We start from the raw sequence: 27,384 nt of genomic DNA, 5'->3' as shown, positions 1-27,384 counted from the left end.
CACACACCAATGATCCCAGCACTCAGGAAGAAGAGGTGGGGGGATCCCTGCGAGCTCCAAGGCCAGCCTGGTCTACAAAGTGAGTTACAGCACGGCCAGGGTTGTTAGAAAGAGAACCCCCGTCTCAAAAAACCAAATCAAAAAATAAAGCTTAGTCTCTCTGGGTGCACAAACACTCCGGAGCTAACCCCTTGACTTAGTGTTCAGACCTGCGCTCCCCATAGCTCAGGCAGATGGTCCCCCACACTCCTGCACAGTTTCCCACTCCAATAATGGCATTAATAACCATCCTCTCAATTTCTTTTTTTCTTCCTCCTCGCCAAGCACACCAAGCACCAGGCTGACTTCTTTGTTGTTGTTGTTTTCCAAGACAGGGCTTCTCTGTGTGGCCTGGACTCACTTTGAAGACCAGGCTGGCCTGGAACTCAAAGACCAGCTCTGCCTCCTAGGTGCTGGGATTACAGGCATGTACCACCACGTCCTGCTCAGGCTGACATTTTACTCTAATATTTTATCTGATTTTTATCCTCACAACAATTCTATGGCCACGCAAAAACCCAGTCCATTTGACAGAGGGGAAGTTGAAGACAATGGAGTTAAGCAATGCACACTCAGAGGGTACACACCTAATTAAGTAACTTATTTTCATTCATGTCTGTGTGACAAGGAAGCCTATGCTTTTGCCCAGCTATCCCAAATCTCATATTAGAATCTGACCCTGCCATGTCACCAGATCTAACCTCCCCAAGAGACAGCAGTGCTCTGCATCAGGTTATATTTGTGGTCAAAGTACCCACTTGACTGAAGGTAAGCTCTGAGGACTTTCAGATTCCTGGGAACCCCACGGACAAAGGCAGCTTTGAACAAAGACCCGTGGACCCTGAAAGCAGGCTCCCTGACACCGTGGCTATCACATAGTCCACACAGCTTAGGGCCTGGACAGCTTTTTTCTCTTGCTGTGAGAACAGAGCTGTCCTTCCTGGCCAGGATGAAACTCCTGCAGACAGCTGATGAGGAGGGTGGAGCATGCCCACTGCTTTAGTCTATGCAGCCTCTCCTCTGGGCCTGGGTGGGTGGGGTTAACTTGAAGAATGAAGAAGGTGGAAAAAAGATGGAGGTCTATAGGGTCAAAGCCTCAGGAATCTCAGCCTCTGTGGTGTGAGTAGCAAGGACAAATGAAACCAGGCATGGTGGCACATGCCTGTCATCTCAGCATTAGGTGAGGCAGAGGCAGGCGGATCTCTGCAACTTCAGGGCCAGCCTGGTCTACAAAGTGAGTCCAGGACAGTCAAGGCTACACAGAGAAGCCCTGTCTCAAAACAAAACAACAACAAAAGGACAAATGAACCCAGTACAACGGAACTGAAACAGGAGGATTTCAAGTTCATGACTCTAAGGTTTCTCAGTGACAAAACACCATGACCAAAAAGCAAGTTGGGGAGGAAAGGAATGACACTTCCAGATCATTGGAGGAAGTCAGGGCAGAAACTCAAGCAGAGCTGGAACATGAAGGCAGGAACTGATGCAGAGGCCAAAGAGGGCGCTGCTAACCGGCTTATTTCCCATGGCTTGCTCAGTCTGCCTTCTTAGAGAACCCGAACCACCAGACCAGAGATGGCCCCACCCAACAATAGGCTGGGCCCTCCCCCACTGATCACTAATTGAGAAAATGCCTTACAGCTGGATCTCATGGAAGCATTTTTCTCAACTGAGGCTCCTTCCTCTCGGATGACTCAAGTTGACGCACAAAACAACCAGTACAATGACCATCCGGGGCCAAACAACCAGACCCTATCTAACACAGAAAACAAAACAAAACCAAACACAAACAAAACAAACTCACAATAACAAAAACCAGTCAAGCAGACAGACAGAGCTGGCTCGGGGGAAGATTTATTTGCTCCACGTATCTGCAGAGTAGAGATAGAGGTATACAGAAATACAGACACAGGCAGCCTCCTTTCCACGGCCTACACCTGCCCAGGGAACAGGGCAGTGGGACGCCAGTCTGGGTGACGTGGAGAAGGCAATGGTAGGTGATGGTGCCAGCCTCTGCAGTGCTGAGCCGGTGCCTCTCACCACACACCTCTCACACGATGCCCTCAAAGCCCTGCAGGCCACACTTCCTGCCAGCCACCTGGCACCCGAATCTCAGGGCCTCCTGCATGCTGTTTCCTGGAGAAAGGACAAGTAGCAGGGTCAGCCCGGCGTTCGGGACAGTGGCAGGCCCAGCCCTGCCCTGACCCCAGGCCTATGGGCTCACCCTTGGAGAGGCTGAAGATGACAGAGGCATTGAAGGTGTCCCCGGCCCCCAGAGTGTCCACCACTCGGGGCGGTGGGAAAGCGTCTGAGTGGAGCAGCTGGCCGTCAGGGCCCAGGGCATCAGCACCTTCCTCAGCCCAGGCACAGACCAGCGTCGCCCTGTGAGGCCCACTCAGATCAGTGTCAGTCCACTTCATGCCCCAGACCCCCCGGCCCCTTCTTGGCCTCCCCACTCACCCTTTCCTCACACGACTGTACAAGCCCCTCAGGGCCTCTGCCGCTGACTGGAACCCCAGGTGCTTGGCCACGTCTTTGCTGACAAACACCTGTGGGCAGTGAGAGAGAGACTGGCAGCCACCTCTAACAACCAACAGCCTGGTGTGTCAACTCCTCCAACTCGGTCATGTAAGTCCCCAGCATGGCATCTCAGTGTCCCACAGGGACGCACTTCACGTTTGCTTAGCTGTGTCAAAATACAGCCTTGTGAATTGTGGCACTGTAGCCCTTGGTGTTTTTAGTCTAGGATGAGGGAGTTCAAAATCCAGAAAGAGCCTGGAGCTCCATCTTGGGGTGAAATCGAGCCAGGCTGGCTCTCAAGAGTGAGTTGTCTCCTCTGCTCATCACACAGCGAGCCCTATCAGAGTGAGTTTATTCATCTGCAAAATAAGGCTCTCTCCACAGTGGCTTCAAGTTAGAGCACCTAAGATAGTTCTGGGGGAGTAGGGCTCAGCCTGCCATTTTTTTTTTCAATTGTGCACCAAGGCCAACAAACCACATCTGGACATTGTCCAACTAGCTTTAGCAATGTTACTGGGATTATAGCCTAAATTTCCTTTACACACAGCCCAGTTTAAATTTTCCTTGTACAAGTCTCCCCACTCTCCTTTCATTGCAAAAACAAAACAAAACAAAACAAACCTACCACCTGCCACCTAAGTGGAAAAAAAAAACTGGTAACTGTTGGGGGGATGGTCTTGTACACCGCATCCAGGTGCTGATTTCTGCGCCCAGAGATCTGGTTGCAGTCTGTGTCATTACTGCTGAAGCCTCTCCTGTCTCAATATTCTGTAAAAATTGTTTTCCATCATCTCTGATTGGTTAATAAAGAGATAAACAGCCAATAGCTGGGCTGGAGAGGAGAGCTGAGGTGGTACTTCAGACCCCAGTTAGGGGGTTCCAGGGAGAGCAGAGAGAAAGAGCGTCACTATGAAGACAAAGAAAGCAGAGAGCACGAGCATCCAGGGCAGATAATGGGACATGTGGCTGGGAAGTAGTCAGGTCAGCATAGCTGGGCTAGGACCATACTTTAATTTTATAAGTAACCTCAGAGAACAGATCCATTCCCTTCTTCATTTTTTTGCAGAGGGAAAGGCTGAGGAGGGCAAGCAAGAAAATGCCCATAGCTAATCTAGCCCCTGTCCATCTTACTCCTATATATTTGCCTGAGAAGGAAAATTCTACTTCCGGGCCACCACAACCCAGCTACCATAACTGCTACAACCTGGGAGCTGTAACCTCCCGGGTTGCTATTCAGAGCCTGGTAGGAAGGACTAGGGTCCTCTCTAGTTCTTCTAAGAACCCAGTTAGTCGTCTGGAGAGATGGCTCAGAGGTTGAAAGCACTGGCTGCTCTTCCAGAGGACCTGAGTTCAGTTCCCAGCAACTACATGGTGGCTCAAGACCATCTATAGTGAGATCTGGTGCCCTCTTCTGCTGTACATGCAGACAGAACGTTGTATACATAATAAATAAACCTGCACACACACACACACACACACACACACACACACACACACACACACACCCCATTAGCTAGAGATAGCCAAGAGAAGCTGCAGGGCACTCACCACCTCGCCGTAGCTAAACAGCTGGAAGAGTTCCTCTCGGGGCTTCTCTATCTCCACTGACACCCGGACCCTCTGCGCCTGAGGCTGCTTGGCGTTGTACTGGTCTATCCGCTGCAGCATCTTCACCTGTTCTGATGCATTCCGGCCCTGGGGCAGGACAGGGTAGCTCAGAGGCTAGCTGATAAAGAGTCCATTCTTTTCTCCCTGGTGGAACTCTGGGTGAGGAGGGGGAGGGGCCGGAGAAGCTGCATAACTCTAGGCTTGTCATGGACTGTGGAGGCCTTATCAGCCATTTCACGAATGAGGCCTACATGCCTGTGACCACAGCACTTAGGAGGCTGAAGCAGGAAGAGTGTGAATTCTGGGCTAACCTGGGCTACACAGTAAGACTCTAGAAAGACAGTGGGCAGAAAAAGAAGCAAGAAAGCAAAAAGCAGGGCATGGTGGCACATGCCTGTAATCCCAGTACTTGGGGAGGCAGAGGCAGGCAGATCTCTGAGTTTGAGGCCAGCCTGGTCTACAGAGCAAGTCCAGGACAGCCAAGGCTACCCAGAGAAACCCTGTTCAAAAAACCAAAACCAAAATAATAATAATAAGGCAAATAACAACAACAACAAATGAGAGAGAGAAAGAGAGAATGAGAACAAAGAAGGGAGAGAGAAGAGGTGAGAAGGAAAATTGAAGAGGAGATGGAGATGAAGACAGTCCTGAAGAAGCAACATTAAGTCAAACGACAAGACTAGGATTGGAACCCTGGACCTCTCAAGGTTTCCTGTCATCTGGGTCCCAAAGCTTCTCCCTTGGAAAGAAAGTTCTAATTCCCTCCAGGCCCTCTACTTTCTGTTTTCTCAGAAGTGAAAGAAGTCTGCAGAGGCGGATTCCAGGAGGAAGGTACCCTTAACACAAAAAAGGGGGGGGGGGTCTTTGGCCCGGTCCATCTGTGCCTATATGCTGCTGTATCTCCCCATCTCTCTGGGCTTCAGTGTCCTCATAAGGAAGGGTGGAGAGGGATAGGGGAGGGCTATTCATTATCCCTATTATACTGCATGGTTCAAAGAAATCACGGGAGAGGCTGACCGCGCTGAGGGGCCTTGCAGGCTAAGCTCCTAGAAACAGGGAAGGGCTTGCCTCAATGTGGATCCACTTGAACCGAGTCAGATCGACCTTCTCGAAGTCCTTAGCAGACACATCTGGCAGGTTCCTACATCCACAAGACGGGAAGGGAAAAAAGGAGGTCAGCCAGGGCCAGGTTCTCTGAAGGACCCTGCGCCTAGTAGCGATACCAGCAGCATGGCAGGAAGCTGGGGAGCGCAGGGTCTCCGATCCTAGGGTGAGGTGCCCTTTTTGAGTTGGGGGCGGGGGAGGGGGTTACCGAAGGATAAAAACAACTGCAACATGTGAAAGGAGGCCAGCTCCGTGTTCTTTGGAAACCACCTGCCCCAGAATGCGCTAAGAATGCAGGAGACTACACTTCCCAGAAGGCCCCTCACTGGGAGCACACAGCCCCCAGCATGCAATGGCCTCGCGAACTACAAAGCCCAAGGCTGCTCCGCACTGTCTTTCTTTAATCAGATTCTCTTAATTGGGAGCTTGCCAGTGACAGAACACCCTGTCCTGCATTCTTTATCCGTAAGGTCAAAGTTGGCACTCTGCGGAAGAGTTTTTGTATGTTCGGCGTGGTTAGGTGTGGAGACCCAGAAAAGCGTTGACACTCCTTGGCTGCACACCTATGTTCTCTCTGTCGTGCTGTGGAACCTTCCATCCACTTCACTAGTGGCGTGGGCCTTTCTGGGGCTGCTTTCCTATCGGCACACAGGGCTGAAAGTCCTTAGTCTCTTGGGACTTCTGCAGTTGGAGATATGTATGTGAATATGCCTGGACCCAGGCCAGAGGGCAATAAACCTTTCTTCTCAGCACCTCCTCTCCCTGCCCGAGAGTATCATGTGCCCGCCCTTGATCGGAGTTGCTGCCGATCATCGCCTGCTTAACAGGTAGATCACAAAGATTGCCTAATCTAAAAGTCACCTCTAGTATGTGAACACCCACTCGCTTTGGAGAGGCCTAAACCTCAGCTCCTGGTGCCATGCTGCAGGCTCGAAACTCTGGGATTGACCCAGGAAGTCTCAGTGGGCCCCTTAGCCTGTCAAGGCTTTCTATGGGTTGTCGCCCATCTCCATACACCCAGACCCAAGCTGTTGATTGACCGATTATGAAACAATCATATCATGAATTACGTTTTTTACAGGCCTGCCTGCCCACCCTTGTGCTGATCGAGGGCAAATTACCAAGCAGGGCAGAGCCAAGACCCCCTCCCACCTCACTTCTCCCCTAATTGAAAACAATTCAAAAATTACCGAACAGTTTAGCATTGCGGGGAGGGTGTCAATTTTTGGAGAAGCCATGGATGGACAGCAGTTGGTCTGGCCAGTTGGTGAGAGAGGGCACTGATTGGTAGGTTGTGGTAGGGCAAGGCCAAGGGGCCCTTACGTGTCATAGAGTATAATGGTACGGGAGCCATTGGAGTTGTTGACGATGCAGCAAGAGCAAGGGGTATCTCCCTGGCTCTGCCAGGACACTTGAGACACATCCACTCCCCTCCGCCTGAAGTCAGCCACCAGGAAGCTTTGGGGGAGGGACCCGAGCCAGGGAGAAGGCAAGGAGACACAGGTTAGAGCTACACAAATCCTAGACCTCCCCCAGGAGTGGGGAGGGCCAACGGGAACACGTGGGCCTCCGAGAGAAGAAGGGTCCTGTCCTGAGGGTGTGGTGATGGTTGCGGCGGCGGCAGCTGGCAAAGCGGACACGTGTACAAACCTATAGGCGTGCAGGATGGTGCGGCTACCGCTGGCCTCATTGACGATGACTGTGGAAGTGGGGATGGACCCCTCAGTCTGAAGGACTGCATATCGTAGGTCCACAGAATGTCGGCGGAGGTCGTCCAGGACAAAACTGCCAGGGTGGGGTAACCCGGAAGAGCAGCTTGGCGAGAGTTTGAAGGACTAGCAGGGAAACAGTAGGGCCACCAGGGACCCTGAAAGGCAGCGGGGTGAGCAGAGGGAAGTAGGAGGGAACTGGCAAGCTCAGTCTTGTCACTGGCAGGGGGACACCAGAGAAGTAGGAGCGAACATTCCAGGTCGGTCTCAGTCCAGTTCACACTGGAAAGCTTTGCCCCACAACCTTTAATGCTGGACAGGGGGAGATCTGAGGCTGAGAGCCTAAATCCTAAATGCATGTGGGTACTGTGGCCTGGCTCTTGCAAGACCGGGCAGAATTAATAATTAATCACCAATGTGATACTTTGCACCCCTCTCAGCTGCCGTCTACGTGTTCATCCTCATGGCATGTTGCTTTCTGGGGTCCCCTCCAATCTTGCCATGGTACCTCATCTTACATTTCCTCTGGTCCAACCACCCAGAAAATGTCATTGCTTGGGGGACCTGTTTGTTGGCATCTTGTAAAAGCAATCCAGCTTTTTAATCCAAACCCGAACCCCTCTGGCTCATGAGCTGGTACAGTTATGGGAGGTCCCTAAATATGGGCCTGATCCAGCATGGTTTCACATACTTCCTTCTAGTTAGAATGAGTCCAGGGACATCACTTCAAGATTAGCCCAGAGGAACAGCAAGGAAGCCAGTCCCTCTCCTGCCAGGAAATCCCAGCTAGCAACTGTGCCCAGCAGCGCAGCCTTCCTGGGCTTTCACACTGTGAGCAGACCTCCCATTCAGTAAGTAGCACCTAAGCTGGACAGGGTTATGGCACCCACACAAGGCATCATCCCTTGACCTGACAACTCAAGGGCCCCTTCATCATTCCACCCCAAAGCATTAGAAATATGGCTTGGTTTGCTAACTGACTTTTTGAACCCACAGTGCCTGGTGTATGAAATGTTTGCTGAATGCATAGAGAATTCTAAATGGCTCACCCACCAAAATGATTGCTCCGTATAGGAGAGTCAACCATCCTGAAGAAGGACTGGGGTCCTGCCTCCACCAAGGAAGGAACTACTGTCCCATCTCCAACGTCTCTCACTCTATTAGCTTTGTCCCAGTTCTCCAAGACTGGAAATTTGGCTGGCAACAACCCCCTCAAACTAGGGTTCAAAGGGCTATTGTGCTTTACAGTCCAGTAGCCTGGCAGTCTGCTCCAGTGCCCACAGTGGGCAAAGTGTGGGCCACACCTCCTGATAAGCGTGTGCTGAGTTGACAGTGCCAGGAGTCAAAGGGCTCTTGGGTCCCTGCAGTAGTTGACATGGAGAAGGCGCATGGGTCACTTGTGGATGGCAGCCTCCAGAGCAAATGGGCTTGGGGCCCATGTTAACATGTGACCCCAGGATGTCCTGAGGAGTGTACTCTTAGTACTTACAATGGAGACCTGAGCAGCGGCCCTAATTCTCAACTGCGGGCCTTCATCCATGGATGATGGATACCCCTGAGGTGGAGAAGGGCACAGCATGTCTCTAACTGCCTTTTACCTCAAACACAGCCAGGATAGGGGATGTGGGAAGGGCACAGGCAGAGTCTACAGAAAGCAACGGAGGAGCTGGTGGGCAGCGTGAGCAGGATCCGAAAGCTGTAGAGAGGAAACCCTTACAGGAGTGATGTTAGTCTCCGAACAGCAGACAGACCACCCCAGAAGGATCAAGGAGTCTGGACTCTCCTGTAGGCCACCACCCACCAACCATGCTTCCATCCTGCCCACTCGGGGTTCAGGCAGCTCTCCTCTCCCTACACCCTGCAGGCAAGCATCCCTGTGCCAGGAACTTCCATCTAAACTTACTCGGCAACATGGCCAGGGGCCAAGGAGCCCATGAAGGCACAGCGGGCTCCAAGCAGGGACAGGACAGTACACGAGTTGGATGCGTTGCCTCCACGTTGCCACCTCTGGGACAGGCACCTGTAAAGCACACGGCAAGTCCCTGCGGCCCCAGCCGAATGGGTCCTCCACCACCCCGGAGTGGGGGTAGCAGGACCAAACTCAGTCCCCTATGAAGGAGTCCGAAGAATGCAAGAGCTGGGATATGTCTGAGTTTCAGCTCCTGTTCTAAATGGAGCTGCTGAGGCTCAGTCATGGGAAGGAACTGAGGATGGGGTCTGTCCTCACATCTTGGGCTGTATTCAAGGGCATAGCTGCGTCCACCTAGTTTTAGGGAATTAGGAATCTACCTGCTGGGTGGGGCCATCTCAGTTTGAGGGCTCTCTTAACTCTGGGCCATCCCCTCCTCAGTCGCAATGAGATTTCACAGTGAAACCCTTCAAAGTCATACTGAAGCATCAAACTGTGGAGAAGTACTTGGGACAAGGGTTCCTCCCCCGCTTGGAAGGCTTTACTCAGCATGGACTCTGAGAAACAGGAACCATTTCTCAGGTCATCTCTGATTACAAACCCCAACTTCTGAGAGTCCTGGGTCAGATAGGGCTGAGATGTCAGGAAGGACTGAGTCCTACTCATTCTTGCTCTTCTGGGGGACTCAACAGAGTCCAGAAACAAGGATGTTAAACAGAAACACAGGTCTGCTGAGGGGGGTACGTTCTGAGACCAGGAAACTGACAAACAAGGGAAGGGGCTCTTACAGAGGAACATCCGGTATCCTATCAGCTGAGCTTAGTCTTTCACTAAACTCAAGGAAATGGGGTCTTCAGGCTAGCAGAATGTGGTACCGTGGAGCCTGAAATATGCATGTTTTCCTGGAATAAAAGAAACCTTAGGGCTACAGAGATGGCTCAGTGATTAAGAGCACTTGTTGTTCTTTCAGGGGACCGGAGTTCGATTCCCAGCACCCATGCTGTGGCTCACAACCATCTGTAACTCCAGTTCAGGGCATCCAAAGTCCTCTTCTCATGTCTGTTAGGTGCCAGGTACATACACACTGAGAGAAAATACTCATACAAAAAAATAAATAAATCTGAACTATGGGGCTGGACAGATGGCTTAGCGGTTAAGAACACTGGCTATTATTCTTCCAGAAGAGCTGGGTTCAATTCCCGGAACCCACACATCAGCTCAAAACTGTCTGTACCTCCAGCTCCAGGTGGTCTGACACCCTCACACAGACATACACACAGGTAAAACACCAATGCACATAAAATAAAAATAAATAAACCCTTAAAGGGGAGGGGGGCAGCCGGGCATGGTGGCACAGGCCTATAACCTCAGCACTCTGGGAGGCAGAAGTAGGCTGATCTCTGTGAGTTTGAGGCCAGCCTGGTCTACAAAATGAGTCCAGGACAGCCAAAGCTACACAAAGAAACTCAGTTTTTTGGGGGGAAAGGAAGGGGGAGAGAGAGAAATGGCTTAGCAGTTAGGAGAACTTGTTGCTTTTGCATAAGACTCAGGTTCGACTCCCAGAATCCACATTGTAGCTCACAACCATCTGCACTTAGTTCCAGGGGATCCAGTGCCCCCTTCTGACCTCTTCAGGCACCAGGATTGCATGCGATGGACACACTCATGCATATAAAAATAAAACAAATCAATCTTTTAAAGGAGAGAGCCTGCCTAATGTCCCCTCGGAGCACCAGGGATGGCTCTACCTTGGTAAGTAGATTGGGTCTACACAACTAAACACCCTGTACTCCTTCACCACCATCGCTGTTCCCCCGGTAAGGGCTCTAACCTCGGGCAAACAGAGCAACTCAAAGCAAAGGGTAAACTCCATGAGACAGGCAGCAACAGAGACAGAACGAGTAGGGCAGAGGAGAGCTAGAGCAGCACACTGAACTTGGAGACATGAGCTGTGATCATGCCACTTGCTAACTATGTGGATTGAAAAACAGTTTGGCCCCTCCAGATCTTCTGCTTCCTCATCTAAGGAGGGGGGCGGAGCCTGAGACAGTACAGGGATAGTAAGTACTACCTGGATCCAAAGCCCAAAGAGCACCAAACCTCCCAACCGGGAAAGTTCAGTGCTGTCAGCACGCTAGTGTCTTGCCACAAGGTCAGCCTTGTACTTCCTTTCATCCAGTTCTTTGCCGGGACAACTAATATCCAAGATGCAATCTCCATTGCCCAAAGCACTAGACTAGGGAAAGCCAATGTTCCACTCCACAGCAATGCCTTCACAGCCTGGCAGCACGGTGGAGGGGCCCTTATCAAGCGTACAGATAAGGACCATCAAAGGACACTTCAGCCTCCACCAGACAACAGAGACCGTTCTAAGGCGTTTATCCATCTTTGTTAGATGACCTCTGGTAGACTCCTTTAGGCATTAATTCCAGGGAAAAGCCTGCTGTGGCTCTTGAGCCAAGTTTCTCCCTACCTAACCCAGCGAGGCTCCAGCTTTGCTTACACTGCCTGCCAGCCCGTGAGCTAGGCAAGGCTCAAACGCCGGTAGTTAAATGTTTGTGAGTGATTTAATTGCACACGCCCCTCACAGTTACCTACCTCGTGTTTTATTTTAGCTGTAGACAGTAAATTAGAAGTGCATAGGCTTGGATTTGGGTGGTGGGGATACTGAGGAAAATGTGTCTGGCACCTTATCAGGTGTGTGCCCTTAGGAGGAAAAAAGATATTTCAAGCCCACTCTCTAAAACGAGGGTTCTGATGATCGGCGCGCTCCTAGGTTGAAATAGGACCCAGCTAACAGTACCAGGCAAAGCCTAGGTCTGACCCAGGCGCAGTCTTTGTTGCACTCTTGTTAATGTCGGAGGCTAAAGGAGTAGTTTAGGACAGCTTGACATAGCAAGCCCCCGGCAAAAAAAAAAAAAAAAAAAAAAAAAAAGAGCCTGCAGTCTCACGTCTTCACGCCTGCGGAGAACCCCTAGGCCTCCTGGGCAGGGAGCACCCACACTCTAGGCTGGACTCACGCCTCACTGCATGGGGAGGGGGACAGGCACAAAGACAGGGCGACAGCGGAGCTGGGGGTCTCCGAGGGGCCTGGGCGCCCCTACCTGCGATCCGTGTCCTCCTCTGGGTATTTGTCCACCACATTGATGATGTCCAGCACCACCAGCCCCACGCACAGGATCTGCTTCTCTTCCATGAGGCTGCTCCCCAAGCTTCCTAACCCGCAAGCGGAGGGGATTCCTGCTGGCCTCTGCTTCTTATCTACCGGAGGACGGCGTCCCAACCTCTCAGGGGCTACCCTGGCTCCTCCTCCGCGCGCGGAGCTCCTCCTGCAGGGAGCCTCCCGCAGCTGCCAGGGGTTAACGGGTCCGGCCAATGGTGGAACCTCTCACTTTTCCGCCTCGGTTGCCAGAATGAGGCGGGCCAGGCGATCCCGCTAACGCAGAGCGAAAGCGCTCTGCTAACAACGCATCGCCTCTGCGGTCCCCCTGCGCCCGCTACCCTGCAGTGCCCTGGACCACCCAGACTAGCTCGGTCGGCCAACAGAAAGCCCTCCTCCGTAGGCGGAGCACCGAAGCACACGCTCAGCCCGCCATCCCCCGCCCCGCGGCCCACCCTTCCCGGTCGAGGCCCCGCCCCCTCCAGTTTAGTGGACATCACGTGACAGAGAACCCTGCCAGACGGCCGGGTGATTCTAGCCCAGCGGCCCCTGGCGGTCGCTGGGGAACCGGCGGCCGGGTCGCGGAGGGAGCGCGCCTCGACAGCACGAGCCAAGGTTCCCTCCACAGGACTGTGTCTCCTCCAGTCCTGCCCCTGATCTACCCTTGAGCATGTACCGGCGCAGAATAACTATGTTTTGTAGGAGGAAAAAAACAAAAAACAAAAAAACAAAAAACCCAAGTGTCTTTATTCCTGAATAGTTTAGTAGGGTGGTGTGGGCTCGGGAAGCCTTGGACCCCGAGGATTGAGGAAGCAAAGGGTGTAAGGGTCGGTTCCTCTTCCGCAGCCCGGGTCCTGGAGATGGCTCTGGTGGGGACGGCAGTGAGGTCAAAAGTCAAGAGGAGACGCCTAGGTCCCGGGGACCACGGTGTCCCGGCGTCCGCAGTGGCCTCTCTGGATGCATGAACTGCAGCGGGCTGTGGTATCCGGACTTGCCCCAGCCTTGGTGGGGAGCCGCCACCCAGAGGGCTCTGCTGCCCCTGTAGATAAGTTTGGTGTCTGGGCGGACCCCGTCTACACCTGTTCGAGCTCTGTGTCCTCATAGAGCAGGGCTCCGCTGAAGATGGTGAGCGGCTCCTCCGAGTGTGCCAGCTGCCCCATGACCAGGTCGATGCAGACCGTGTCTCCGACCTGCAGCGGCAGGATGAGGCTGAAGACGCCCAGAGCGCCGGGGCTGGGCTGACTTTCAGCCACAGGCTTATTCTCCAGTCCCTCTGGCTCGTAGCCTCCTGAGTCTATGCGAGCCACGCCCAGGTTGGAGCGGGACAGTACTGCCTCCACTTTCTCGTGCCGGTGTCCAGTGAGTACAGCGTTCAGCAAGTAGCGTCCGGCCAGTGGCGCAGTGAATACACCTGGGAACAAGGATGACAGTCAAGAGGGGAGATGATGGCTGGGACAAGGAAGGTCTCTCAGAGACTGGGCGCAGCACTCCTGGACCGTGGGGAGGCCCACCGTCCTTTCACTGCTATTCCACTAGACTGCCTACTGTAGGGGAGCGGCTGTTGCGTCTCCCGCAGCGGCTGCAGGGTGTGATCTTTATTGGAGTCCGTCCCAATAAGATCTCCTCCTCTCCCCACTCTCTCCCCGCCCAGCTGTGGTGAGAAGGCATGGAGAGAGTGGAGGTCTTTCTAATTACAAAATGAAAAGATGAGCTTTTCTGCAGAGGCGTGAATGGGGCGTTAGCACCGCCCAGCCTGACCCACTTCCTCAACCGCTCAGCCCAGCCTTCCTGGGTTACCTGTCTCTGGGTCATAGTAGCCTCCATCGTTGAGCAGGACTCTGTCGAAGGGGACTGTGCCAGGTTCTGACCGCGGCAAACTCAGGGCAGCTGAAAATGCCACCCTCGGCACCGGGGCTGCTGGTGCTCCCTCCACTCCTTGAAGAGGCATGGAGTGAGCGCTAGTTAGAATGGATGCTCCTAAACCCCAGCCTCCGTCCCCAGGCTGCCTGAGGGGTATCCTGCTCCAGGCCCCAGCTCCGTTCCCCTTCCAGGGTCTAATGAGAACTTACCCTGCTCACCTTGAGGACCTGTGGGGAGAAAGGGGGACAACAGTGAGTAGGGCATCTCTTCCTATGCCACTCGGCACACATCGGCTGTCTTGTAGTGCTCTGGGTGGTAGGTGTGTTTCCAGGCAGGAACGAGGTGCCAGGAAAAACACAAGTAAGGTCCAGTCTGTGCAGCTGCTGGGCCATAGCCTTAGCCTTGAGCTTTTCATACCCGGAGTGGCCCTTGTGGGCTAAGCATTAATCTGCAAGATGGCAGGGAGACCAAAATGCCCAGGAGCCAAACGGCCATCTCAGCTCCTAGTCACTTTCTTCTCTTTTCACTGCTAGACTTCGGGAGCCTCCGTTCCCTTGCCCCTTTCCACTTCTCAGTTGAGCTCAGTGCTACGCCTGGGCTGCCGGGAGAGTGGACACCCTGGCTGAACACCCTGTCCCACGTACCTGGCAGTCCGATGGGCCCCCTTTGTCCATCTTTGCCAGGAGGTCCTGGAGGTCCCACGGGGCCTGGAGGTCCCTGTAACCCAGGAGGCCCAGGGGGCCCAGCCTCCCCTGAAGGTCCTAGGGTAACAAAACCGAAACCGAGATGAAGAGTTGTAAAGGGAGCTTCTAAGGGATGGGAAAGGTGGTGGCTCCACGGGAAGGAAGATGGGTGGAACAGGTGGGCTTAGAGGAACGATGGAGACATGGTCCCTTGTACTGCGGCAAGGCACCTGGCCGCCACAGCCACACTCCAGCGCAAGCCATATCCAAGCTCCACTCAAAGGCCCATCTAAGCCACCAGAGGGAGGACAGGGAGCCACACCCTGGCAGCCTCTCTGCAGACACACTTCAACCCCCCTCCCCCCAGGAGCAGTAGGGTCTACAACTGGGGCAGAGTGAAGAGGTGGGTGGAAGCAGGCCTCCTTGCTGGCTGTTGTAGAGAGGAAGGGGATAACACAGGGCTCGAAGGGAGATTTCCCCCTCACGCCTTCTGTTCTCACCAGTGAAGTCCTTCAGGCTGAGCTGCTGCAGACGGTCTTCCAGGAGCAGCAGGGAACTGTTGAGGGCACCAAGCCGCCTGCCCAGGCCTGCCTGGGACCCCAGCAGCTTTTCTAATAGCGCGGCCTGCGTCACGCTGGTGCTGTTGCCTTCTCGTAGCGCAGCCCAGAGCCCAGCCACATGCTTGGAAAGGCCTTCACGCAAGCCTTGGAGGCCCCCTGCCACAGTGTCCAGTCGCTCGCAGACTCCCTCCAGACGGCCTAATCGCCCCTCTAAGCTGGGGCACTGGCCGGCCTGTGCCTGGCCCTCCTCCAGGCCCCGGAAGCGCTCCTCGCTCTCTGTCATGTGCTCCGTGGCCTCCTGCTGTAGCCTGTTGATCTCCGAGATGATGCTGTCCTTGGTAGCCCCCAGGTCAGCCAGGTCAGCACCCTGGCCCTCCACAGTGGTCTGGAGTTCATGCAGGGAGTCATTCAGGGAGCTGAAGGTGAGAATGACCTCAGAGAGTTCTCCTTGAAGGGCCTGGAGTGCTGAGCCTGAACTGCCCCCAAACACACTGAAACCATCCAGAGGCCCTCGGCTTGGTCCCCCAACACCTGGACCAGCTCCAGGTCCCCGTGGAGGTAACAGTGGGCAGGAGCAACGTTCCACGCCATCCCGAAGGCGGCCCAGCTCCTCCTGGACACCACCGCAGGCACCACAGCCCTCGTCCCCGTGGGCTTGCAGCAGACCCTCTAGCTGACTTAGCTGGGCTGCCGTAAGATTGAGGCGCAGTGAGAGTTCCGTGGCCTCACGCTCCTGCGCATCCATGCGCTCCTGAAGGCGGCCCAGGAGCCCTTGCAATCCCTCCAACGCAGCCTGCTGGGCCTCCCCTGCTGCTCCCACTTTGTGCAAGCCTGAGCCTACGAGCCGTAACTGGCCCTCGCTGTCCAGCACCCTGCGCTCCAAGGCACTGAGGATCTCACTGACCCGAGAATCCTGTTCCCCGGGGCCCCCAGAGCAGATCTGTCCACAAGCCTGTACAGCCCCTGCCACCTGCTCCTCCAGCACATCTAGGCGACCACCCAGCCCCCTGCTCACGTTGGCCAGTAGCCCCTCCAGCTTTTCTAGCCGTCCTGGAGCAGCAGGCAACCAGCGGCCCAGCCTGCCTGGTCCTCCAGGCCAGTCCTTCTCTTGCTCCTCTGAGGGACCTAGGGTAGAGTTGAAGCGGTCCTCCAGGCGAGAAAGGCGGGAGGCCAAGCTGCTGTAGCCTGGGGGGTGGCCCCCCTGCCCCGCTGCTCCTCCCAGCTCAGAACCTCTGCGTCCACTCAGCACCGTCACTGAGCCGGCCACCACATCCAGCCTCCGCTCCAGCTCCGACAGTCGCCGACCCAGCTCTGGGGGGCAGCATTCCTGAGGGGGTCTCCTGGCCATGGCAGGCCCCATGAGCTGCTGCTGCCGCTCCTCCACGGAGGAGAGCAGCTTCTCCAGTGTTCGCAGCCGCTCCCTATCCTCTTGCTGCTGCTGGCGGAAGCCGTCCAGTCCTGCCAGGCACACTGAGCGAGACTCCTGTAGCTGCCGTTCCAGCTGCCTTAACAGCTCCTCACTGGGGCCAGAAGGAACTGGGACAGGGACTTGGGCCCTGCCACCCCCGCCAGTGCGTCCATTGTGATGGTTGTTGAGGTGGCCTAGCTCCTGGTCATGGGTGGAGACACGGTTGTCCAGGAGCTGCAGCTGCTGCTGGATCTCATTGAGGGTTTCATGTACACCGGGTCGGGCAGCTGCGTCTGCTGGCTGCTGCCTCCCATTGAAGGCTGTCTCCACAGCCCTCTGAACATCTTCTGCCAGGCGCCCGTTCATTCCCTGCAGGACACCTCGAAGGCCTTGCAGCTCTTTAGTCAGGCTCTTTACCTGTTGCTCTAGCTGCTGCACCTTCTCTGACTCACCAGGGCCTGGAGAGAGAAAAAGGCAGATGCCTGAGGGGCTGGATCTCAGAGCTCAGGATCTAAGGCCCAGGCCCTGCTTACCCACCCCAGGTCCAGCAAGAGTCAAGGGTCATCTGGCTCTCTTTTGGATGATTTCAGCAAGAGGAAAAAAAAAAAAAAAAGGAAAAGAAAGAAAACACCATTCACTGAATTCCCTTAAGCCAGATTTGAACCATCGCTCTTAACAACTTTTCTACGGATTCTCTTGACATTTAATGACACAGGAAACAGAACCAGAGGAATTAGGCAAGTAGTTCCAGAGTATAAGTTTAACAAGTGGCCATGTCAAATTTCAAATCTAGATCATCCGGCCACCAAACTCGTATCTTTTCCTCAGGGCCTCTTGACTTCTTGGAAACTGTTTCCTTATCTGGGAAATGAGAATGACACCACGTGTCCTTCCTCTTAAGGCTGTCAAACGATTCAAAATGGGAATGTGGGAAAGTACTTCACATGCCAATGTAGCAATGTCTGGGCACTTCCCTGTAGCACCACAGGGACAAACAAAGGCTCTTGCAGCAAGCCTGCTGGGGTGCTGGCTGACTAGCCAGTCAGCCAGAAGTTCCTGTTTCCATAATTATATCAGTTATCTCTTTGGCAGGAAAAGAGCTTGCATCCGGTGTGCTTAGCCTAACGTATACACACAGGAGGAAAGAAAACGCAGCAGGGACTATTGCATTCTGGGACCTGCAGTCTCCAGGGGACAGGGAGGGGCCTGGGACCTGTAGTCAGGTGCAATGCATGCTAGGATTTGTAGTCTTAACTGTCTTTCCTGAGGACAGAGCTCCTCAAAGGAATTCTTTGCTTCTCCCATAGCCATTCCCGACTAGGACCTTGGCCACATGAGGGCGTATGTGAGCAAATTGTCTTGATGCCTTCTTTTTTTTTATTTGGCTCTAGATTTTCAGGTCTTTTCAGTCAATCTCCCCCACCCACTCACGCACATCCCGATACATTCAAATCAGGCAAGCATACACACATGCAGAATCTTAAGGATGTCATCACCCACCTTTTCCCCAATTTAGAGCGCAGAGGTTTCCCTCCACACCCGGGGCCCCACATTTTCCTCTCCGGGTCTCCCCACCCCTAGCAACTTGCAGACTCACCTTCTCCTCCTAGTCCACTGAGGTGGCTGCCTGCACTGGAACCAGATAGGTTGGGCCGCGCAGGCCTGGGCCGGGGGTGTGGTGTGGAGGGTGCGGGGCCCAGAACAGAAGCAGGGCCCTCTCCACAGTCATCGCCCCCATACCCCTGACAGCACCGCCATTCCATGTCTGTCACTGTCTTGTAGGCCACCCGGTAGCGAGGGCGAAGGAAGCTCCGGTACCTGGCCAGAGGAAAGGAAGGTTTTGTACTCTGTCGGTGCTGCCAGTCATCCTGTACTTCAGGCTGGGTCTCCCTCTCTGGCTAGTAAGTTGCCTTGCTCAGTTGACAGCTATCAGTTTTTTAGCCAAGGGCTAAATCCCAGCTCTTCCTCCCCTTGCCTTGTGCTGGAACCCTGAGGTAATAAGCTCTTTGAGGCTGACCTGTCCAACAGAAGGCCTGAGGGCTGGAGCAAGGGGAGTATGCCTGTAGCAGTTCACCAGCCAAGCCTGAACCCGACCATTTTCTCAAAATGGTTCTGACTGAAGTCTTGTCCTTCCCCCTGCTCCCAGCTTCACACAGACTCCCTAAGTGGCCACCGGCTATCTGCCCTTGCCCAGCTCCCACTAAGTACCCAACCCCCTGGATTTGGGGGCTCACATGATACTTCGGGGGCACTGGGGCTGGCCCCAGCCACAGGGTTGATAGTCTGGCTTGACAAAGGTCTCCACTCCATCCTCAAGGACGCAGCTCACTGTCCGAGTCACCACATAGGCACACCAGTTCCTGTAGGCACAACCCTACCTGGGCCAAAGGACCAAAGACACAAGCCCCAAGTGGGCCCAGAGGCTGAAGGAGGGTCAAAAGATGAAGGGGCCTTGAGGACCAGCTGAAAGTTAGGGCTTTTGCAGGGACAGATGACCCTCCCACACACATAAACACTCTTCCTTGTGTCACCATAACAGATGAAGACTTTTCAAGACAGTGAGGACATAACACAAAAAAACACACAAAGAGAAGTCAGTCCTCATGACTGTGGGGTCCCGGGGCACGCCAGAATTCACAGTCCCTAGTGTCCTTCTTTGGGCTGTCTCGAGCCCCAGCTGTATAAGTCCACCAACTGGGTTCTTCCCCGCGCATGGTGTTTCCACCCACCCTCAAGGAGGAGAGCAGGGGCAGGCAGATGTCTGGCCTCTGGCTAAGAAGAGAGTAAAGGCTTTGTCCCCCCCTGGGGCTTGCGGTGCTGCACTCTTGGCCCCATTCACACTGGCTTCTAGTTTGTGGGCTGCTGTAGAGCCAGAGGGAACAGAACAGCAGGACTGTCATAATTAAACTTTAGTGGACGGGGCCAAGGAAGCCCTAGAAAAAGACAAAAGGTCTCCCTGATCCAGAGCTGGCTGGTACACAGCTGGCAGCTGGCAGGAAGGTCTGGTCCGTGCCCCTCGGTGTAGTTGCCCTGGGCACCCAACTGCAGGCCTCCATAGGGAAGGGGTGAGAGCTGAGTCCCCTTAGACCACCAAAGCCCTGGAAAAAGTCTGGCTGAAAGGTGCAAATGAGCGGGCCATTGATGGATGGGTGTCCTCGCTGTCTTCATTGCGCTAGGCCTGCTGCCCACCTTCTGAGGACTTCCCCAAGCAGAGCCCTGGCTGAGATACAGACTCTTACCTGTGGCGGCTGGCAGGCCGTGGTGAGTTCTGGGCCTGGGGTCCCCCAGGACTGAGGCCCCCACTGCCCCCTGTGTACAGGCTGTAACCCCGAGGAGGGTAGCTGGCAGCCTCCGTGGCTACAGTCAGCAGACAGCAGAGATAGCAGCTCCAGATGGCGCTGGGGGCCATGGTGAGGTGTCTCTTGCCGCCCTTAGAGACACATCCCGGCCTGGCCACTGATATATACCCGCGCCTCCGGGGGATGCCGCTGATGAGGGGACAGCGCGCTAAGCCAGTTCTGTCCCTAGCTTCCTGCTTGCAGCCCCCAGCTGCACGCCTCCTCCTTGGCTGCTGGGCCTGACCCCTCTCTCCCCCTCCTCTTTCCTCCTCAGGCTCCTGTCTGTCCCTCCCTCAGTTCCTTCCGCTCTCCTCTTCTGCACTTCTGAGGGGAGTCTGTTCTCTGGGCCCCCTGGCCTCCTGTGCCTGGTCCCTGCCCCTCTCAGAGGCTGCTTCCTGAGCCTCCACCCCCTGGCTCCAGCTGGCCCTCTTCTGGTCTCCCTGTTCTGTTCCCTGGTGACTGGATCCTGAAGATGACAGAGCTTTGCCCCTGTGGCTGTTGAAAGGCACAAGAGTGACCATGGGCGGGCCAGCCTCCTCCCTCCCTCCCTTTTCTACCCTCCCTTCCCCCTGTCTGGCTGGCGGTCCAGCCTCCCCCTTCCTCCCCCACCTCTCCAACCATCGTGCGCCACATCTGCTTCTTGTTAACTCCGGGAAAGAGGGGGGGAAAAAAAGGAAAAACAGAGAAATGTGGAGTTGCCGCCGGGCTTGGGGCCAGCCTCTCAGACAGGCCACATGGAGCTGGGGCCAAATCTGGATAGGAGGCCCAGGGCTGGTGGCTAGGACCAGGAACCATTGCCAGAGTCCCCAATCCCCTGGGTCGGTCAGAACGGGACCCTTGGGAAGATGAAGAGAGAGGAGAGAGAGCCCCAAGGACAGAAGGAAGGCAAGACTATACAGGAGATAGCACATGTGGGGGCTCAGCAGGACCTCATCACCACTGTGTCTCGCTACCTCCTTTTAGAAGCTCACTGTGGAAAAGTAATTAATTTGTCCAAGGTGACAGCAAGTCAATGATATGGCTGAGGTTAGACTCTAAATGACTGTAGTGACTCAGGGAGCCAGGGAGAAAAAAGTAAAGTAAAAAGAAGGGAAATCCAAGAGAGAGAGAGAGAAAGAGAGGGAAAGAGAGAAAGGGAGAGAGAGAGAGAGGAACCAGAAAACAAAGAGCTGTCTTTTCTTAAACAATGAAGGAAAATCTCCTTCCTGGCCGTCATTGCTGAAGGTTAGGCTATAACCAGGAGGGGTGATAAGGGTGATGATGGAGGTAAGACTTAGCTGCTTTCTTGTCTGGAGTCCAGTCACCTTTCTGTAGCCTGCAGAGAGTCTTCAGCTTAACCCGAAAGGCTTACCTGAAAGTGTGTGTGTGTGTGGGGTGTTCACAGGGTCTCATCCATTGAGTCCTGCTGCCTCATTTAGTGGCCCTCAATGGGAAAGAAACTCATCTGCCTGCTTCCTCTTGCCTTTGTGTTCTCCACATTATATTCTGGACCCGCATGTTTTAGGGACATTAGAAGAGGGAAGCTGAAGTACCAGACAGACAAAGGCTCCAAGAGGCTGCTGTGTGCCAGGCATTAGAGAGGTTCTGGAGTTGCAAAGGCAAGTCTAAAACTCTGTCACTGTCAATTAAGGAATAACTCAGGCTGTTGGGGAATGAAACGAGGCCCCCAGACAGAGAAGCACAAAAGCAGGACGGACAGACCAATTGCCAAGAGGCCAGGACAAAGGGATGATGTGGGGGTTTTTTTTTTGGGGGGGGCAGAACAGCTGGCTGCTGGGGGTGGTAGGAAAAGCTGCTGAAAAAGGCAGAGCTTGAACATCATGTGGCAGGATAGGAGGAGGAGTAAAGGACAGAGGCGAGGGAAGGGCAGAGCTTTCAGGCTCAGGGGATTCGGTCTGCCTCAGTTTCTTCCTCAAACACAGGGATAATATAACATCTTCCATCTTAGGTCTTTGTTGTTTAATACAAATACAACATTTCAGAATAGTGCCTAGAATATGGTCAAGGCTTAGACTATGTTCTTTTTTTTTTTTTTTTTTTTTTTTTTTTAATGTTTTGGAGTCAAGACCTTGCTATGTACATAGCCCAGGCTGGTCTGGAACTTGTGGGAATCCTCCTGCCTCAGCTTTTGAGTGCTGATATTATTATACTCAGCATCTGTTAGCTATTAATTGTCAGGAAGGAGCAGGGCAGAAGTCAAGAGAGGTAGATTATGGGCCAGTGAGAGAGAGGCTTCCATGATTGGTGAAGCCACCGGGAGTCAGTAAGAACAATGAACCCAGAGGGAGGTTACAGGGCTTCAGTCTCAATTTCTGGAGCCTGTAACTTTGACTATATTCCGTAACCACCCCTGGGAGTCTGTTTGCTCTTGAGGACCTCTTCCAAACTCTACATTGTAAAGCGAGGCAGAGGAGCTGTGCTGGTGATCATGAACATGGAAAGAAAGGAAAGGTTATGCCTGCTCAGTGACTGAAGAGAAAAGGGAACACCACAGAAAATTCTAGAGCTCGAGCTCAAATGAGGAGGTTGGAAAGAGTAGGTCTAGAGGGAAGAAAGGCTATTTCGCTCTGAAGATACCAGGGAAAAAAAGAGAGTAACACATTCTAGTAGAGAGAACAGTCTATTAAAAAGGGTAAAATATAGCCGTCACAGTGGCCCACACCTTTAATCCCAGCACTCGGGAGGCAGAGTCAGGCGGATCTCTGTGAGTTCCAGGCCAGCCTGGTCTACAAAGCCAGTCCTAGACAGCCAAGTATACAAAGAGAAACTTTGTCTCAAAAAAGCAAAAGCATGCAGACCAGGCATCCTGGGAACAATTTACAGAGTGCTAATTGGAAGCCACACAAACACATGAGAATAAATGTCATCAGCTCCTCCCTGTGACTCAGTGACCTGCCTCTGCTCCTGAGAGCCATGGACCTAGGATGTGGCCTTGATGGCTAGAAGAAATACTGAGTCAAGTCAAGGTGGTGACTAAACATCAGAAAGCAAACGTCAGAACCGATAGAAAGAGCAGTATGATTGCTCTTCAGGGGCCTGGGGACTAGCACACAGGCAAACCTGAAGGAAGCGTCCACAGGTGGTCCTGATGTCAGGAGTATGCCTGTAGAAGGTGGGAGCTTTGTCTCTGGGTCTTTGTATCAATTGTAGGCCCTGGCCCTGACAGAAACCAACCCATTTCCCTTCCAGATTGCCCTGGCTGCCACTATGAGTTTTCTATTTTTCTTCTCCTCTCCCATCAGGGAGCCACTGACGACACTGAAAAAAAAAAAAAAAAAATTAGCCTAGCCATCTTGTTACTGTCTGGTTGCCACATAGTCCCTCTCCTGCTCTCTGGAGTTAGAAATTCTGTTGTACAGTTTAAATGTGTCAGGTAACCAAAGGCTGGCTTTGAAAAGTAACTGCAGTAGGTTGCATTTCAGTTAACCTTCTAATTAGGAGCCAAGACCTAGGCTCTGACATGCATGTGTGTTTGTGAAAGCTCTACTCATCGTTCACTGGCAATGAAAATTCCCATTGCTGGCCTCAGGGTGAGCAAGCAGGCTGCAAATGGCACCCAGGGTTGGATAGGCTGCAGGAGTGCTAGCGATGGTGGCAGTGGCATTGCTGTGGTAGAATTGGCAGGCAGCCACAAGTTTCCAAAGTGAGTGGCTGGAATTGCTCACAAGAAATGCTAAGTCCCTATAGTAAGATAGAGTCTATTTTATAATATCTGTAAGGTGGGGGATTTCCGATGACCTAGTGCCTGAGGGAAATCTTGACCATACTAGACATTAATTTATTCAGCTATCAGTGACTTAGCAAGGAGCTCAAGTTCCCAGAGCCAGGATAGCAGGGCGCTCCAGAAATAAGGAACATTTTTTTATCTAAGGCCTTCTGTTAAAGGACTAAATATTGGGAGGAAAAATGGGGAGTCATGTGAATTGGGCCTTGTATCATGGGCCTTGTATCATGCCAAAACAGATGGAAATTCAAGCTCATAAGGAAACCTAAGCCAAACTCCATGGCAACTTTTTTTTTCTTGCTTTCTAGGCCTTTCTCCAGGTATAATATTTTAGGAGCTGACTACCCTGAGAAGCAGGGACCAGCCTCTCTCCTTTCCCAAGTCTATGGCCTTCTCACTCGTAAACCTGATCCTAAACCTCATGTCCTGTCCTTGCTCAAACCAGTAATGCCAGCACTGGGAAGGCAAAGGCAGAAGAACCCCGAGTTTGACGCCAGCCTGGGCTGTGGAGTGAAAGTTTATTTAAATCACAGAAACAATAAAACGATCATATTAGGGATTAAGCTCCGTAAGTGCCTTCCTACTACTTTCCCCAAATTCTGGCAGGATGAGGTTTTGTCTGTCTCACTTCCCACACACTTTTCCGCCTGGGATTTTTAATCAAGCTTTGTCATTTCTCAGCTGAGTCTAGTTCAATCCTGAGACCAGTTTTTATTTCAGTTCCTTCAGGCACGAGGCCAAATGAGCCATTGAAGGCTGATAAAGACTCATTGACCTAGGCACAGGAAGGGAAAGGGAGGTGAAGGCCATTTCCGGGTAGTTCTAAAATAAATCTTTTCCTGTTTGTCCTTGACCTTTTGGACAAACTCCTGAGTCTACCTGCTATAGGGGAGGGTCGGAAGAACAGGTGACATTGTCCTTAGCCAGCTGTGGGGCCTTGGTTAGGTTGCCTTCTGGGCCCATTTCCTTCTTTACCAATAAATAAATAAAATGACAATAGCATATCACGGAGGTGCATTTCAGTTGTGGCTTTCTAGGATACTATGACCAGCTGGTTTGAAAGCTGAAGCACTTTCCCGGGCTTTCATCATCCGCAACCTAGAAGTACAGTTTCTTTTAAAACTATAGTCTAATTTTGATTCAGTTGCACACCTAAGTGCTTGGACTTGGATCTGCCCCAACTTTCCAGGAGACATGAAGCATAATAATGTGTAATCCTAAAATCTAGACATCCTTCTCTTGGGGCGGAGCTGGGGACACACCAACTGACAGAGGAATGCCTAGGGAAAGCACGTCTGGGTTTTCACCCGTGTCATGTGGAGGGAACACAGGCCTGGGATTTCTAAATATGAAACTTCTGGGAAACAGTGGGTGGGGGCTAGGACAAGAAGTGGAAGAGGCGTGGAGAGCTATAAAGTAACTACTGAAGGCAAGTATTGAATTTGGGAGCAAACTGGACACAAACTGCTAATTGTCTGAGACCGGGGAAACCAACATTGGAATAGCGCAAGCCCAGCTCACTGTGCACACAGGAGGCAATGTGGTCCCCTGTCCCAGCTGTTCCAGCCCTATAGCAGCTCCTGTAGAGTTTTCTTTGGCTCAGAGAAGCAGAGGCCTCCCCTGAGTCCCGGGGCCCCCCTCTACCGCAAAGCAACTGGCTTCCATTATCCCTGACAGCTCCAAAGCAATCGTCCAGCCCCCCGGCCCTGTCTGGCTCCACATCGTTCCCTTTTATGGTGAAGCTGAGGAGAAAGCAAGAAGGGGGGAACCAGTTTCTAGCTGGATAGAGGGTTGTAGAGATTCAGGGTGCTGCTCCCCTCACCAGTGACCCTCAGATGTCTCCATGTCAATTGCAGCCAACTCTCTTCACCACAAACCCACGACCCCTTTGGGCTTGTCCCAGCCCTTCCTTTCCTAACCCCTCCTTCACATCCGGGGGGTGATTTCCCACTTGGCCGAGGTCCCACGTTTCGTTTTTGATTATGAGAGTGTCCACCCATTCCGACGCCCACCTCCAGGATGGTGGGATGAAGGCAGGGAGCGGGCCTGAGCCTGGCACTGGTGAAGTAGTCATTATCCTCCTGTTTGGTAGGACGTGGTTTCAGAAGGACTAGCACCCGTGAAAGCACCAGCCTCCTCAGTCCTGTCCCCATTCTGCTCCACGCCATCCCCACCGCCAACGAGCCTGGGAGGGAACCCGGAGGGCAGGACCCAAAGGAAGCACCTGGCTGGGTCGAGCAGGGAAGCGAAGGGTGGGCAGTGTGTAGGAAAGTAGATTGGCGGCTACAGGTCAGGTCCAGGCTCCCGCCCGCCGCATCCTCGCCCTAGCCTACTCCTCCGCTCCAGGGAGGCTATGCGGCCCCCGCCGCGCCAGCTGCAGCCAGCTGCAGCCAGCTGCGTGCTCCCAGCCCCTGCCCCGCCCGCCCCCCGCGGCTGGGCGGCTCCCCGAGGCTCCGCCCAAGACCCGTGTGTGTGCGCGCGCGCCGAAGGAGCAGACGAGACAGCGGGGTAGAAAAGCCGGAAGTGCCGCGTTCTTCAGCTGGCGCTACGCAGTTCCGGCTCCTGAAGCTTGTGCGGCGGTAGCGTCGGAGTCGAGGGGAGCTGCTCAGGTGAGAGGCTCGCAGGCGAGTCCGGCGGAGGCTGCACCGCGGGGACGAGGCTCTGCCCTGGTGAGGGCAAGGAGCGCGGGAAGCGAGGCTCAGACCTTCCCCTTGTCCGCAGGATGATCACGGACGTGCAGCTCGCCATCTTCGCCAACATGCTGGGCGTGTCGCTTTTCTTGCTCGTGGTTCTCTACCACTACGTGGCAGTCAACAATCCCAAGAAGCAGGAATGAAAGTGGCGCTCTTTCTGCCCCAGGTAACGTTCGGGGCAGTAGCGTCCAGGCCCTGGAGAGCTGAGTGGTGAGGCTGCGCCAGGGCCTGCAGACTTAGGAACTTCAAGTTAGAAAGTGTAGCTCGAGCTAAGCTTGATATCAAGTCCAGAACCGGGCCCCTTTTTCCGCGCTGTGTATGGTGCCTTGAAATATTCTGCTTCTTCTCCTGTTTTTCCTACTAGAATGAGAATGGGTTTCTGGAGCCTCCTCAGTCTCCATTTTGAGGTTCTCAGTAGACAGAGACCCAAGTTAAAAGGAGGTTAAAAGGAGGTGCTGACACCAGTAAAAACAAAGGCAGTAACTGTGCCATCCAAGTATGTGGGATCAGGCCTTTAATAGCCCCACTTTCCCATGGAGGCTGAGGCGTTATCTAGGTAGATTTGGAGAAGGAGCATGGTAGTAAAAAACGTAGAACTATTTCCATGTTTTGAGGCCAAGGACGTTGTTTTACGAGTTAACTACAGATACAAACCAGAGAGAAAAAAGGGAGGGGCCCAGTCTGGAAACCAAGCGCGCTTAAAAAATGTGAAGGGAAACGGGCTAGATGGGGGTTGGCTCCTGAAGGATCTCCCCCTCCCCCCACCAGGAAAGCTGCAGCATCTTCCTTACTTCGGGTCTTTCCCCTTTTTTCTAGGGTTCCAGGACATAGTCTGAGGCAAGATGAAGGGTGTGAGGGACCTTCACACTTCACTTCATCTCTCCTACCCATCACAGCATACAAAGCAACTACACCTGGATTTTTCCAAACAACTTTTATTTCCTCAAAGTCTTCCTTAATCCTATGGAACAAGAAGCTGCCACTGAATAGGGCCCAGTATAGGGGCTACTTTCTCTTCTACTCCCTCCCCCCAATACAAAAATATAGATTTTTTTTTTTTTGTGGTCCC

The 27,384-nt window shown here is 53.4% G+C and overlaps 3 protein-coding genes across 9 annotated transcripts; 1 reads left to right on the top strand and 2 right to left on the bottom strand.

Annotated features, from left to right (window-relative positions):
- Positions 1 to 1,877: 1,877 nt before the first annotated feature.
- Khk (ketohexokinase) lies at positions 1,878 to 12,444 on the bottom strand. Of its 6 annotated transcripts, XM_055626655.1 has the most exons (9): positions 11,994 to 12,415; positions 8,884 to 9,000; positions 6,922 to 7,056; positions 6,595 to 6,729; positions 5,236 to 5,308; positions 4,108 to 4,254; positions 2,500 to 2,588; positions 2,264 to 2,421; positions 1,878 to 2,175 (listed from the first exon to the last, which is right to left on the bottom strand). In XM_055626655.1, the coding sequence occupies exons 1-9, from the start codon at positions 12,083 to 12,085 to the stop codon at positions 2,090 to 2,092; spliced, it is 1,032 nt and encodes a 343-aa protein (XP_055482630.1). In that variant the 5' UTR covers positions 12,086 to 12,415; the 3' UTR covers positions 1,878 to 2,089. The 6 variants fall into 6 exon arrangements, with proteins under 6 accessions (XP_055482630.1, XP_055482637.1, XP_055482645.1 ...); XM_055626662.1 differs by lacking the exon at positions 6,922 to 7,056 and having other exon boundaries at positions 11,994 to 12,444; XM_055626670.1 differs by lacking the exon at positions 2,264 to 2,421 and having other exon boundaries at positions 11,994 to 12,420.
- A 331-nt stretch (positions 12,445 to 12,775) lies between these two features.
- Positions 12,776 to 20,384, bottom strand: Emilin1 (elastin microfibril interfacer 1). The gene is made up of 8 exons (XM_055626645.1): positions 19,800 to 20,384; positions 18,795 to 18,920; positions 18,158 to 18,378; positions 15,093 to 17,018; positions 14,554 to 14,670; positions 14,119 to 14,136; positions 13,847 to 13,984; positions 12,776 to 13,460 (listed from the first exon to the last, which is right to left on the bottom strand). The coding sequence occupies exons 1-8, from the start codon at positions 19,967 to 19,969 to the stop codon at positions 13,123 to 13,125; spliced, it is 3,054 nt and encodes a 1,017-aa protein (XP_055482620.1). The 5' UTR covers positions 19,970 to 20,384; the 3' UTR covers positions 12,776 to 13,122.
- A 5,749-nt stretch (positions 20,385 to 26,133) lies between these two features.
- Positions 26,134 to 27,368, top strand: Ost4 (oligosaccharyltransferase complex subunit 4, non-catalytic). Of its 2 annotated transcripts, XM_055626629.1 has the most exons (3): positions 26,134 to 26,231; positions 26,344 to 26,481; positions 27,132 to 27,368. In XM_055626629.1, exon 2 carries the CDS (start codon positions 26,345 to 26,347, stop codon positions 26,456 to 26,458), a length of 114 nt encoding a protein of 37 aa, XP_055482604.1. In that variant the 5' UTR covers positions 26,134 to 26,231; position 26,344; the 3' UTR covers positions 26,459 to 26,481; positions 27,132 to 27,368. The 2 variants fall into 2 exon arrangements, with proteins under 2 accessions (XP_055482604.1, XP_055482613.1); XM_055626638.1 differs by having other exon boundaries at positions 26,143 to 26,481.
- Positions 27,369 to 27,384: the final 16 nt, after the last annotated feature.

The sequence above is a fragment of the Psammomys obesus genome, unplaced genomic scaffold, assembly GCF_907164565.1.
Source record: "Psammomys obesus unplaced genomic scaffold, mPsaObe1.curated_primary_1811, whole genome shotgun sequence".
Lineage (NCBI taxonomy): Eukaryota > Metazoa > Chordata > Mammalia > Rodentia > Muridae > Psammomys > Psammomys obesus.
The sequence above is the reverse complement of the archived record's forward strand: the minus strand, read 5'-3'. Positions and strand labels throughout refer to the sequence as shown.